General features: G+C 41.9%; 1 protein-coding gene across 2 annotated transcripts in view; it reads left to right on the top strand.

Moving 5' to 3' along the window:
• The window catches only part of AQP4 (aquaporin 4), a 30811-nt gene extending 15935 nt beyond the window's left edge, over positions 1-14876 (top strand). For both annotated transcript variants that reach the window (XM_019547287.1, XM_019547296.1), the window contains 4 exons: positions 5531-5945; positions 6776-6940; positions 7303-7383; positions 11272-14876. In XM_019547287.1, coding sequence (XP_019402832.1) covers positions 5531-5945; positions 6776-6940; positions 7303-7383; positions 11272-11550 — 940 coding nt within the window. In that variant the 3' untranslated portion in view covers positions 11551-14876. The remainder of the gene's footprint in view (positions 1-5530; positions 5946-6775; positions 6941-7302; positions 7384-11271) is intronic.
• The last annotated feature ends 353 nt before the right edge of the window (positions 14877-15229 follow it).

Here is a 15229-nt window from a genome sequence, read left to right as displayed (position 1 = left end):
GGGCCCGCACGCGGGGCTGGGCAGCAGCGGGTTAAACGCCGGTTGTGGAGGTGGATCCGAGGCGAGGTCTCTCCCTGCAGCTGGAGTCGCGGCCCCCTCCCCGGTGCCGCCCTCTCCGCCCGGCCAAGGACTGAGTGTCCCGTCCCGGTGCCCGCGGCCCGTCCTGCCCGAGCCACGCCGCGGAGCAGCCCCGGCCCGTGAGTGCCGCTCGCCGGGGGCCTCAGCCCCGAGGGGGGTGACGGCAAGGGCGATGCAGGGCTGTGCCTCCGGCAAGCCGCCCGCTGGGCCCCTTGCCCCACAAGACCTGCCCTGGCCGGGGTCGCACCCTGCGTCCCTCGGGCTCTGCTGCCCCAAGCGGGACTGAGCAGGGGGTTATCCCCTCCCCTCCCCCGCTGTTCCCGGGGCAGGCCCAACCATTAGGTGAACTAGGCGGTTGCCTAGCATGGCGCCAAAATTGGGGGGGGGAGGAGCGGGAGTGCCAAAATGATACCCAGACCAAAATAACAGGAACATCGTTCTCAATAACAGGGCTAGCCGGCTAGGGCTCCACCTTGGTCTCAGTTCAGTAAGGGGAGAAAGACCTCTGGAAAGGTCTCAGAGGAAAGATCGCTGCACTCGCAACTGCTCCCCTTTGGGCGCCGAGGTCCACAGTTTGCCTAGGGCACCAATTGCCCGTGGACCGCCCTGACTGTTCCTCTCCTGCTTGGAGCCTCCGGAGTCTGGGAGAGGGACCGGACATGGGCATGAGTGACTGGTGCCTCCTTAACCTGGGGGCGCACCTGCAGAAGCCACTGACCCTGTCAGGAGGGGAACAGCCCTACCAACAGCATCAGTGTCAGCCATCAGGGGGACACTGGACCCGCCAGGGAGCACATGCACCCATTGCCAGTCGCCTATAGACACGGGCTTGGAGGAGAAGGGCAGCAGGAGCAGGGAAATGGGGGCCACAGCCTCTAAATCACAAGGTCCCAGACCCTGCAATTCAGAGGCCATGCCCCTCGCTCCCACTGCCCCGCTCCTCCAAGCCCATGTCCAGTCCCTCTTTAGATCTGGCTACAGCGTTGGCTTCTACAGTTGCACACCTGAAAGATGTGCTGTGTGAAAAAGAGCTTCCGTGGAGGGGTCTGGGATCCCGCTGCTGCTGTCCATGAGGAGGGCTGGTGAACAGCAGTGTTTCCTCCAGTATTTCTTTCTAACTGCTGCCCTGGAAGCATTTCCCACCCCAAATACTTGTTTATTCTCTACCTGTGCAGTTAAAAGCTCAGCATTGCACCTCTCTGCTGCCCCACGCTCACCCCACAGAAGTACCACAAGCATGTGGTACTGTAAGTACCATGTGCTTCGTAGGTGTATCAGTTTGAAAACAAACCAAATTTAATAGAAAAGCCTATTGCCAAACAGCTGACATAAGTATGCATCTAAGTGAGTAATGAGTATTTGAGCTACGAACAGCTGTACCAAAGCAGAGCTGAAAATGCTCCAGCTTGCTACAGTGATGCCTTTGCTAATACACCTATTATTCCCAAAGAATTTGAGCAATTGAAGTGCGTGGCATTGTTTGTATCAAGCTTGCATTAACTATGTGCAGCTCATTTCATTTGTTGAAGTAATATTAGGCAAAGTTTTAAAAAGCAGACTTTATTATTTCTTTTACAATAATGTTTATAGGTGGGGTTTGAATTATACTTTGACTCCTCGAGAGGGGTCTGCAAAAAAAACCCCCAAATGGTTCATTCATTAACAAATCCACCCAAGTGAAGGAGCAATCCGATTGGAGGCCCGCCAGGTTACGATTTTCAAATTTTACAAGGGGGCTCAGACCCCCACCCCCAGATCCTCCTTAATTTGCACTCTATTTATAGGCTATAATCAAGATTGCAACTTTAACTACATGCTCATACAGTGCCTAGCAGCATAGAGAAGTCTGTGTCCCAAACAGTTTATTTTCTAAATAGTTCTAACAGCTAAAGGACATAAGGGAAACACAAGCACAGAGGTATGAAGTGATTTGCTCAGGGTCACACAGCAGATCAGTGGAAGATGGAGAACAAAACCTCATGGGCCCCTGTCTTCTGATTCCCAGTTCACTACACTGTCCTCTAGACCCATGCAGAGCCCTGCAAGCTGATGATATGGCCCTGCATGCTAGATCACGCCAGTCCATGGTGTGTCCGGCGCTTGGGATGTTTCTGTGGCCAGATCCAGCATGTGGGGTCAAGCAGTGCATGGCCAGACATGATGCGAGGTTCAGACCAGCGCCGGTGAATGGAATTGTACCCACATGCCAACCAGGCCCACATCATTCATCCAGCCTGGGACAGGGTAGAAGATTGAGCACCCCTGCTCTAGACCAGTCTCCCAATCTTCTCAGCAGTTAAGGGTGTACAATTACAGCTTTATAGCCATGTTGGCACACCCATGCCTGCAGGATGCTAAAAGAGCTGTGTGCAGAGAGAATCAAACATTTGAAATAAATCATTGCAAAATATAGATGAGACAATACTGGTTCATTGCACTCTTAGGATCAGCAGGATAGGAGTTCACCTTCTCTTGGAAAACAGCTTCTCGTTATCTTTGTGTTATGCTTTGGTAATAATGCCTGGCTCTCATATAGCATTTTTTTCATTTTTAAGGTAAACATATTTAAATAAGCCATGCAGAATTATTGTTCCCACTATACAAGACAGCCCAGGAAAAACTGTGATGCCCAGAGTTACAGTCTCTAGTTTCCCAGTATCCATCTCCACAGCTTCAAAGAGGAGTACACTACACCAAGCTGAAAGTTGACACACAAGTTTTCTTACGTGCCAATGAAAGTATGCCAACAGACACATTTGCTTGTCCACATCAGTCAGTTTCTACAAAGGTAGGAGAATGTGAGCACTTTGCAGATCCTTCTGCTCCCTGCCTGCTAGAAGCAGTGGAAGGTGGCAAAGAGGTACAAGGAAGAGGTGTCCTTTCTCCTCCCCTGCATCCTGCTAATACAAAGGATAGATTATAATTGAAGTGGCCAACCTGCAGCATGCATGCCATAACTGGCACAGGCAGCCTGTGTGTGTGTGCAATACGACAGATCAAGGAGGAGACAAGCACCGCAGTGACAGATAGGGAAGGAAGCAGAAAGCAGAGCATCAGATTGGGAAGGGGAAGGGAATTGGTGGAGCACTAAGGGTGGATGAGGGACTGATCAAAACCTTGGTCCCCAGTGGGCTATAATATCCTCGATAAGGTAAGAACATATTTTTGTACCTATTTAAAGAGGAGGAAACTGAGAGGTTGTGCATGGGCTAACATTGCACACTGATGCAAGAGCAGTTCCAGAGTCATAGTTAGGCACTTCCTGGCTCTATCCTACCCTCAGTCTGCTAGTGTAAGTTGCTGCTAACAAGGTCTTTTTTAGCTGGATCTGCATTAGACCTAGAATAATGATCGAGTTTGGCTTAATGTGAGAATCAGGGTTAAGATTCAAATTTGGTGCCAAATTTATATAAACAGCTTTTTGTGAAATGTGGCTATTTTAAATGATTGAAACCTTGCCAGCGTGGCTGTTGTTGCAAGATTTCCATAGTCTGAAGCTGTAATCTTGTGAAAATAGTGTCATTTAGAAATGAAAGGGTTAGCCCTAGGTTTTTAGGGGGGGGGGGTTGTCCAGAGTCTTACCTGAAACCAAAACTCTAGAGGTAGTGTTTATATCTGGGTACTGAAATTTTTTAAGCAGTCCAGTCTGAAATTTCAGTTTTAGTCCATACCTAACAGGGCAACCTCTACCCAAAGGTCTCACATCATTTCACAAATACTAGGCAATTGATTAAGTTTCATAATGGGCAAAGGAGATGCGTGAGATGATTACTGTTCTTATCTCAGATGTTGAGAAACTGAGGCAGTGTTTAAATGATCTGTCCAAGATTGCACAGCAAAACAGGGTCAGAAAGGAGATAAGGAAGTTCTGGGCTTTTGTGTTCATGGTACCTTGAAAAGGCCATAGGCACTCTTGTGAAGATACTTCATTCAGCACATTTCTTCAGATGTAAGTTGTGTTTGGTGAGCTCAGCTTCCCCACATAACCAGTTATTACACTTCTCCATCCTTCCGTTTAAAATGCCGCTGTGAGCTGTAGCTGTTCACTACTTTTGTCTTTTTCTTTTTTTCTCTTTAACCAATCTTTTAACTTTTTCCTTTTTCTTTTCTTTTTTGCCAGTCTTGTTTTCTTTTCTTGGAAATTTATAAAAATCTCCCCTTTTGGTTTATTCACATAATTTATTAATACTACAAATTACTTTTCTATGGTGACCCACTTTCTTGGGTCTCTGGGCATTTAACAACAATGTAATTACTCCTGAAAACAGGGTAGCTAATAAATATTAGAGCAGGTGCAGAGTTGAAACCAAAACAGTTCTTACTCCTTGCACAGAGCTCTCAACACCCCCCCCAATACAATTAAATCACTGTATCTCCTTTCTCATCTTAAAAGCACAACAAAAAGAAAACAGCTTAACTACTGAATGTTTGATTCAGGGGACAAAATTTAGGATATTTTATGTCCTTGTGGCTGAATTCATTTCTATGCCATCTCCAGGGTGAAGAGATCATTGTCTGTGCATACATTTTTAAATATGGTTTTGAATCAATAACAAAAAAAGACTTTCTCTTATAAAAGCAGTGCCAGGGAAATCACAATGAGGCTGTTAGCTGAGAGCTTGGCCTTTACCGAACTATTGGGTTTACTTTGTAAAAGTCCTGATTTTCTCTAAACTTCCCTTATCAAACACATGGGGGTATTGTCCTGCAGAGTGCAATATGCTAAGACAGGGGTTAGAAATGCTTTTGGGGAGAGTGCCAAAAACACCCGCAACCTCAACTTGTAAGATGTTGGCATGCCAAGGCAGACAGTAGGGGAGCCACAAGGAGCCTGATCCTTGTTGTGGCAGTGCAGCCTCAGCCCCTTCCCTGGCATCCACCCTGAGGGGTGCATGCACCTGCCGCCAGCAGGGAGCTGGGCTGGACCCCGGTGCATCTGCTTGCTGCCTCCTGGCTGCCTGCCATAGCTGGATCAGGCTCTGGGCAGGCCCCTGCCACCTGCCATGGACCCCAGGTTGTCACTGCTTGTAGCAGTGGAGAGGCTGCAAGCAGCTGCACGGGGGTCTGTAGAGCCCTGGCCTACCTCATTGCCAGTGGCGGATGTATATGCATCTTGAGGTGGATGGCAGGGAAGGGGCCAGGGCTGCACTGCCACAACAAGGATTGTGGGTCCTCCACCGTCTGCCCAGGGGCGTGTGCCAAGCAGAATGCCTTCACCTGCCACACTGGCACACATGCTGGATGGAGTTGCCTACCCGTGTGGGAAGAGCTCCTCAAATATTACTGATGCTTTCAAGGGCAGCTTGTCTCACAATGCATAATTCTGGTGTTGGACCTCTCAGAATGCTTGACATTGCTGCTGTCCCCAGAAAGCCTGCTAGATAACGATGCTGTTCTGCAAAACTTGAGGCTGATTTGGTGTCTTCTGATGCAGATTTGTTTTTCTTTTCAGCAAGTGTGGACGTCTGTGTAAGTGTGAGACCATCATGGTGGCGTTTAAAGGAGTCTGGACTCAGCCTTTCTGGAAAGCTGTTTCAGCAGAATTTTTGGCCATGCTAATTTTTGTCCTCCTCAGCCTTGGCTCTACAATCAACTGGGGTGGAGCTGAAAAGCCCCTGCCTGTAGACATGGTCCTTATTTCTCTCTGCTTTGGACTCAGCATTGCAACTATGGTGCAGTGTTTTGGACACATCAGTGGAGGCCATATTAACCCTGCTGTGACTGTTGCTATGGTCTGCACTAGGAAGATCAGCCTTGCCAAGTCTGTCTTCTACATTGTTGCCCAGTGCCTGGGGGCTATTGCAGGGGCAGGACTTCTCTACCTTGTCACACCCCAAGATGTGGTGGGAGGCTTGGGAGTTACTATGGTAACAACTTTTGCTACTACTCTTAAAGCAGAATAATTAGACAATACAGTTACTGTTGCATAGTGATGCTTTAAGGTTATTGCTGGCTTATTTATAACTCCTAGATTTTTTTAAGCTCTCTTTAGGACAAGTTCATAGCTATTATTTTACAGAAGTTTTCTTTTCTAGAACTTTCCCAAATCTGATGACAACAGGTAATGCTAATTTACATACACAATTTAAATAATACATGCATGAAATACAACTTTAAGATGACTTGTGTAGGAAATTAATTCTATGTCTTTATAATGGTGATTGAAAAAAATATCAATTTAAAATGACACACTTTTGAAATAGATTGTGCCTTAGATTACAGCTTTGTTCTAAACTAATAAGGAATGTCATCAGTTAGCCCTGTTGCAGGACTTATTAAAATGCACTTGAGCCGCATACTGCTTAATTTTTAATTGAAATTTAAATTAATTAAGCTGGGGCTAATTAATGAATTTATAATTGAATAGTATATTACAGCGCTCCCAAGAAGAAAATTGTGCAAGTTTAAGTGCAGCATTTGCAAATCCCTGTGTAAAAGTCAACTGTGTTCTGCAGTTTAACTTTGAAGTTCTTAGTGGAATAACGTAGAACTTTCTTCATCAGTCTAACAGGAATTTTCTATGGCTATCAGAATAAAAAGTGTGGAAAATTAATTCAAACCTCTATAAAGTGCAATGGTGTTTCATCATTGTGCACCATTTTAAACTGTCTTAATCACAAAACAATTAAAATTTGAGCGCCTGTTTGAATTGTAGACTCACATTTGCTTTATCTCTGTTTCTTTTTTTTTTTCCCAGGTACATGGCAATCTCTCCGCTGGCCATGGACTCCTGGTGGAGTTGATAATTACATTCCAGCTGGTTTTTACTATTTTTGCCAGCTGTGATTCAAAACGAAAAGACGTCACTGGTTCAGTAGCTTTAGCAATTGGATTTTCTGTTGCAATTGGACATTTATTTGCAGTAAGTGAATGGCTTCTCAGTAATAGAGATTTTCCAGTGTCCCCACTCCAGAACTAGGCAGGAGAGCCTGCAGCCTTTGCAGCTGCTGTGGATCCAACCCAAAGCTCATTGAAATCAATAGGGAGGCTTTCCAGACAGGACCTTAGTCTAAGCCTTATCTGCTTATTTATGTGATGCTTTTGTTAGTTGTATGAGCAGAATGGTAAGTGGACTGGAGGATGATAATGCCCCTAATACTACAATGATAAACAGCAATACAAAACCAGAGATTCCTACATTGCAGCAAATGACAGTAGTGACTAGCATTGGCTGAATACTAATCTTCTAATAACAATAACATTTAACCTTTTACATTTTTATAGATCAGCTACACTGGTGCCAGTATGAACCCTGCTCGATCATTTGGACCTGCTGTTATTATGGGAAAATGGGAAAACCAATGGGTAACCCTGCATTTATGTTTCATTTACCATTACAATGCCACCAAGCATTTCTTCAATTCCCCTCAACTTTTTTCTTGTTCTTCATAGTACATTCCACACAGACCATTAATGAGAAAGGCGGGCACTGACCCTGCTGTGTGCTTTACCATATTTATCTGTACTTTGTCTAAAGTAAACATCTTAATGTTGTGCTCTTTCTATTCAGGACGGGATGAATAGTTGTAGTGTATTGTAGACTGGGAGGTTATTTTTTTAAGGTAGTTGCTACTGGAGAGAGAAATGGATTCCCACAGGTGTCACATTTCTCCTAGTCCTAAAACAAATCATGCCAGACATACAAAATAAGGGAGCTGACCCTCTTTGAGCTGCTTTCAGTGAGACTACCTGAGGGCATATTACATCTGCTCTGGAAGGCATTGGGGGGGTCTTTAATTAGCAAGCTGTACTAATTAAAAGCACCTGCGCATCATGTGTATCAAGCATCCTCTGCGCTGAAAATGGTGGCAGGGTGCTTTGAACTAAAACTCATCAAACAAGCTTTAGGTCAAAGTGCCTCACCACCCTTTTTCAGCACAGGGACACTGATGCACATGATGCTAGAGTCTGCTGGAGCATGGTAATTTCCATGCTCCAACAGACTCGATTAATCAAGTCTGCTCCAACAAGCTGTATTTCCAGCATGTTGAAGCCGGCTCCATGCACGTGTATAGGAACCCTGAGTGACTATTTGCTCACCAAGGTGAGATAGGAGGTTTGCAATCTGGCCTTTTAAAGAGACAGACCAGATATTACCTGCTTTGATTAGCCAACATCAGCTCAATTTGGAGTACAGGTATGAGTGCCATTTTAATTAAGAGATCATCATTGTTTATGATGATGCCATAACCAGCTAACTCATTCTTTACAAGGTTTTATCAAAAACTCAATATTTGATAGAGGGAAATGGATAATGTCTAGCTTCACCTAATTAAACTTAAAGCATTTTTACAGATGCTTAGGAACCTAGAATAGGACCATAGAGTCCTGCCTTTGTAGACAGTCCTTTACCCAAGGAATCCCCAAACTTACCACTGCAGGCCCACACACACAAATACAAGCTGACACCCAAAATGCCAACAGCCTGCAACACCATCCCATAGGTAAAAGCAGAGAAGGTGAGGTCACTTCCAGTGCCCTGCTACTGCAGTTGGTTAATGTATGCTCAGGAGATCCTAGGAAAAGACCATGGCCCAGCTTAGGAAAAAAAGGCAAATCCACACTCTATTTCACTCTCACTCAAGTAAAAACTTATTCTTGACCCAGAGTGTCATTCAGTATGACATTAATGGAAGAGCAAGAGCTTGGAAACTCAGGGTTTTCTAAGCACTGATTAGAAAAAACCCAGAAGCCAGTAACATCCATGAGTGGAAAAAAATTCTTCCTTGCCTCAGATGACAGCCAAAGCTCTGAAGCATGAGATTACCAGACACTTTCCACACTAGCAAAAAGTTACATGTCTGTTCCAACCCAGCAATTTCAAATACTTATTTCTACATAGCACACATGCCAGTTGTAAAACTAGACCTCTCTGTGCTACCGTACCATAAACTAGTCGAGTTTAATATTCAATATTAAAAACATTCTAGCATTATCTTTAAGAAAATTGCCTGGAAAGAGAGACAGTTTATTCTTAATCTGAAGTTGTGGGTTCTATACTGCTCCTACTGAAGTTAATTGTATTTCCATTATCTTCAGCTGGAGGAGGATTAGGCTCCAATCCTGCAAACACCTATGGCAGTAACTTTGTTCCTGCATCCTACTGAAAGAGATTTTCTCTGTTTCTAGTCAGTGGTTTCTTCTTATTAAAAACTACTGCCATTTTTCAATTCTGAATGAGTCAAAACAGGGTAAAAACCTGTTAATTGTATATATGCATATCAGGTTTTGTGTAGCAACATTTTAAGAGGGTGTAACTTCTGTCCTAACTATTGCAAAAGAGATGGCCCCCAGCTATTAGCAGAGGCACTTATTCTACAGGACTACTGAGAGTCATATTAAGGACCACACACCAGAGATGTATGTGTGTGTGCACTATATTTGCATATCCAAGAATAATTAGGTACCTAACTGCCTGTTGTGTCTGCACAGAAGCTGGGTACATAAAGCATTCTATGATTTCAAAATTATGGATTTACATTCTCCTGAAAACATGATCCTAAAAATAGAATTATTTCTGCATATGCTTCAAAAGGTTTCTTTTCCTCACAAACACCTCATCATCTTGAGTAGAAATGCAAAAATTAAATCAATTTGCTGCTTAGAGTTTTATTCTCTTTGTGCTCCCTTGCAAGCAGTGCAAATAAAATGAGGTTCTTAATTGACAATTCAACCAACAAAAAACTATTTAGAGGCTGCCTCATGACAGGGTATGTACATACCAGCTAAAATCGCACAAAACTGCTCTGTTGTTGAAGATAAGAGGCCTAAATCTTTACTGCACTGTCCCTTGGGCCGTCATTCTCACCTGTGCAAAGTGTAAAAAAAATTACTACATCAGGATGGTGGCATCCCACACTTATTTGGCATAGGGGCAAGTGACTGCACAAGAGACCTTTTCTCTCTCCATAGAGAAAAAATTATGGGCATAGTTGAACTGGTCCCAAGCATTTGAAATGTGGAGAACATCAGGGCTTGTCTGATAAAGAACTTGCATGTTGCCTCACTGGGCAAAATTCAGCATCAGGTTACAGCCCTTCTGCTCCCTCAAAAAAAAGCTAGTCAGTTGTCATTAATGGAGACAGATGGCACAAGGGACATGAGGCGTGAGGCACAAGTAACCTCCATATCAAGAAACCCGGCAATGCTTCCTGGGACCACCAGTACCAGTATCAACTACCACTAGTCATCACTGAGGAGTAGGTAAGGAATATTGTACAAGATATTGTCCACTGGTAGAGGAACATTGCACAGAGGTGTTTGGAGACATAAAGGTTGTTGGTGGAAAGAGGCATTTTTTGTGACCTTTCTGAGTCCCAGTATCCTTGGCCTATGTACCAGCCAATCTGCTCCAGTAGTCCAGTAATCTGATGTTTGGAGCTCCCTTTTTAAACGAACAAGGGAAATGGTGGATCTACATCACTAACATCCCTAAAATTAAATATATTTAGTAGCTTCTCCATATCCTATTGTTCTGTGCTCACCATGGTTCTAGGCTTTATCGTGAAAGCACAAAGAGTTTAAGAGGAGGGTCTGAGCTGTTAAATTTACAGATGGTACCATTCAGGATGTCTAGATGGGATTTGGGGTATATTTTCCCCTTTTCAGAGAAAGGAAAAAGACTTGTGAGCCTGTGAACAGAGACACTGAGGACTTGAGGATGTGTTTTTACTCTGCAAAGTGGTGGTCTACTGAAACATGCTGAAACGTACCAGCATCACTCTAAAAGTGCTAGTTTCTAAACCAGAAAGCATGCAGTTAGGTTTGCATGGCTCTGTGTTTGGGCTAATTAACATTGACTCACTGGAACTTCTTAGCCCAGACACATCACTGCAGAAGAATAGCTGCATTGCTTCCAGCTCAGGAGACAACCTGCACATTGCAGCGTGATGTATTTTGGGTACTACAGCTTGGCTTGGTAAGTTTGCAGCTCAGACACACCTCCGTTAGTACAACTGGGAATAATAGCACCTCCTAATCTTGTAAGTCCATTGGGAGGGAAAGTTCACCAGATGTGCCAGAAAAAGCCACAGGAGTATCTAAGTAATTGCATGTGCATGGTAAGGATGGTTAAGAGCACTAGGCAAGTGGTTTGGTGGACACCAATTATTTTAAAGTCTAAAGTAGAGGCACTTTTCTCTGAAATCCATTTTTTTTCAACATGTACTATTGCATTTTTCCCTCTCTCTGTAGGTGTATTGGTTAGGACCAATAATAGGAGCAGTCCTTGCAGGTGCCCTTTACGAATATGTCTACTGTCCAGATGTTGAACTGAAGCATCGTTTTAAAGATGTCTTCAGTAAGGCTACCCAGCAGTCTAAAGGGAAATATGTGGAGGTGGAAGATACTCGGAGCCAAATAGAGACTGATGATTTGATCCTGAAGCCTGGCATCGTTCATGTGATTGACATTGAAAGAGGTGAAGACAAGAAGAGAGGTGATCCATCCAGTGAGGTGCTATCTTCAGTATGACTAGCAAAGAGCACTGAAAGCAGAGGACAGCCTTCTAGCATGTCCACAGATATCCTTCCACCCATTAAAGAGACAGATTTACTTTAAAGCAAGTATATGCAACACCTTAAACTGTATGGTGATGAAAGCAGCTAGGTAGTTAAATAGTTGTTTTACCAAACATACATCTCAGTTTGAATATTAAAGGTTTACTTTATTTAGGGGTCCCCACCGATTATTCCAAATTCAGAAATATTTTCCCCCCTTTTTTTTGGAATATCCCTAAAATCAATTTAAGAGAGATGAAAGCATTTCCCTTTAATAATTTAATCAATAGTGAGATGGAAATAAAGATATTTAACATTCAGATTGACAGTTAAGACTTATCAGCAAATGCCTATAGACATACAGACATATTTATCAGATTGTTCTTCTGACACTTAATTGGCTGTTGTCAACCCTGATTAGAATATCTTACCATTAAGCAGTTTTTGCAAGGTTCAGTGACAAAAATGCCAGTGTACAGTATTTAACAGATTTATCCAAATTCAAAAAAAGGAAGTGTTGGTTTTTTCTTGTGTATCCCCTCTCATCATTTCTTTAAAATCTACTTCTGAAAAACTATATTGTTAATTGGTAGAAAATAGGTACTGATCAGTCATCCTACCAGTTTCTAATCATCAGGTATCCACAGTATATAAAAACACTGCTTTCTTCTCTGCTTATGACCAGAAATCGTGAAGTTGAAATTCTGATTTGAGCTGCAAAATATTTTCATAGATTGTATACAAGTTAGTATAGCTGTCCATCTGGTGAAACGTTCTCTTGAGGTTCAGCTATTGATCATTTAGGGTCGCCAATCTATCAAGGTCATTCGGAAAACATAAAAGCTCACGTGTTACTCAGTAACTCAAGTAAAAGATATCAGAAGAAAGGAAGGTGTATCTGTTTTCAGTGCTCTTGCTCAAATAAACATTTCTGTGCTAATATATATATAACCTAAATGTTTAAATGACTTACCCATTTTGCTTACAAGGAGACTATTTTTTATTTTTTAGCAAAGTACATGAGGTTTTATTTTAATTCTGGGTAACTATATTGAAATACTGATTGGGAAATATTTTTGATAAAGGCTGATATTAATATGACTACTTTGGCTTTGACTGTTGTTAACTGGTCTCTCTTTTGTTGAGCATCATTGATGAGTGTTCCACTGTTCATATAGTTTTATTCTGTCATGTCTATAGTAAAGGTTTCGCCATTAGTCTTATTTCTTAATAAGAAAAGAAAGTGAGATGCTTTATAAAAGAATATGAAAAGGGATGTCCCGATGTTTCTACACACATAAAGATAACCAATCTTTCCTCTATGGAAGCATTTCAACAGATATAGCTAACCCAACCAAAAAGTTCTTTAGAGCTCTTCCTAACCAAGACACTGCTTTGTTCCTAACCGATTGCTTGGATTTTTTTGTGATATGCCATTACATTGCTGTTGGAGTACTATGTTATTACCATAATTGTATGTATTTTAATCTAAAACATGAAAACTCATTGATGCTTTCATAAATACTGGAGGAAAATTAATCAGCAAAGGTTGTAAATTGTAGTAGACTCTTTGACATATTAAATGAGTTTGTTCTAATGTATTAGATAGATACAGTGATGGAGTAATAGACCACTGGTAAACTCAAAGCTGTTCATCACTGCGCAAAGACAATACTGGTATATTTGTTTTTCTGTTCTCATGTCCCCTTTATGATAGCTTTCACCCCTATAGGAAAGAGAAATATATTTTATTAACTGTACATAGGAAACAATCACAGCATCAACATTCATGAATATAAATGTAAGTAAGAGCATGCATGACATTTTTCATGCTGGCATATGGTAGGACAGAAATCTGCTTTTATTCAGTGGGAAGTACAAGGTCTGATGGCTAAGACATACACTGTCTCTCTGTACAAGGCTGGATTTTACCTGAAACAAATTCAGTGGGAAAAATTTAAAACTTGAGCACTTTTTCTGCCCTAGTTTTGTTCTGCTTTTTGAACTAATTTCTTTTGGACTTTGTAAAACATTTTGCATGGTTTCAGCTGCAAGCTAAATGGAGAAAGCTATTATCACATTTGTAGACTTTAAAAGACTTTTTTTGCATTTAATTTGTGTACTAAGCATGCTCTAGTAATTCATGATTTGTAAAGTTTGTAGGGCATCATATTATTTAAATACAAGACCGTGATTATGTTATTTTGTATTGACAGCCCTTTTAGACAAAAGGAATTAAATTTGTACCTTCCCCAACTATCTACAGTCCAATTCTATTGCTGAGGTGAATATAAAACTAGCCGAGTCAATTAAAAGACTTTTTTTTCATGAAACACTATTACTGAAGGGTGGCAAACACTCAGTGCCTGTCTCAGGAGACTTCTTCACACAAAGAAAGAGACAGTGATAAGACAGATTGCTGAACAAAGAAGGCAGGGAGAAAGGGAAGCCAAAGCAAATACAACACAATCTGGTGAGGGATATTGCCACCCGGTCTCTGTAGACTTAAGAGGTTATGGTAAGAAAAGTGAGATACAGTGGGTCAGCTTGTACTCTCACTGAGGAAGACTCTTTGAGAAGTTTGCTGTTGAATAGCATGGAAGTAATGAAGTGTCATTTTAGTATTTGATACCGTTCTCTCATACAAACTGTATTTTGTATGTGTTTTTCAAAATTAAAGATTGAGAGAGATCCTTTCAGCAAGATGTATTACTTTGAAAGCAGGTGCATTTGACTTGAGCTTTATGACCCACCTCGAAAGCAAACTTCAGGACTATTTCTCATTACAGTCTATTCTACAGCACCACACGGAGAGATCATCACTAAACAAAGGGAACGCCACAGATCAATCACTTTAACAAATTGACTTAGCCTCAACCTGAAGAAATATGTGTTCTTATAAATTGTTTTCTGTGGTGTCATTACCATGTAGTATGTACCTTTTGGTTAAACACTATAGACTAACATGACTTTTTCTCATGATCTGGTTTGTATTTTAGTATTGTTTTAATAATACTCTTGTACTTTATATTTTGTTGGCTGTAAGTTGCATGCACCTGGTAATATAACTTGGTAACCTAAGTTTTACAATGTAAATCTTGTTTGTTCATGATGGTGAGTGGATATGACAAAAACCATGCCCACTGGTCATTATGACCCCAGTATCCTCAAAATTTAGAAATGGAAATGACCAACCAGATAGACTCTTACATCTGCTCTGTCAATGAAGGAGTTGTTTCCTTCAGTATATTCACATCAGGACCAAGGTATTCAAAATATTTAATTGCTGCCAATCAGAACAGTCGGACTTGATGATCTGCTCAGGTCCCTTCCGACCCTACTAACTATGAAACTAATAAAACTAAAAGATTAGAAGTGGATTAAATTTAAGCAAACAAATGTCTTTTAAAATGCAAGAATCCTAAATGGTTCATGACCCCAATTATAATTGTTCTCATAAATATGTATTTCCTGCAGCATCTGATGTACTATATTCCTTCTGCTATTGAAGTACAGGGAGCTATGATTGACCTCAGTCAGTATAGGCCAAACTTTGCATATCACATCATCTGCTTGCATCTGGTACATGTGTTAGTACATGAGTTTTCTGTGATATATTTTGTGGTTACCAGTACTTTGCTTTGGCAGTTGGG

The sequence above is a fragment of the Crocodylus porosus genome, unplaced genomic scaffold (genome assembly GCF_001723895.1).
Source record: "Crocodylus porosus isolate Cpor-Errol unplaced genomic scaffold, CroPor_comp1, whole genome shotgun sequence".
NCBI classification, from domain to species: domain Eukaryota; kingdom Metazoa; phylum Chordata; order Crocodylia; family Crocodylidae; genus Crocodylus; species Crocodylus porosus.
This window is presented reverse-complemented; position numbering and strand designations above follow the sequence as displayed.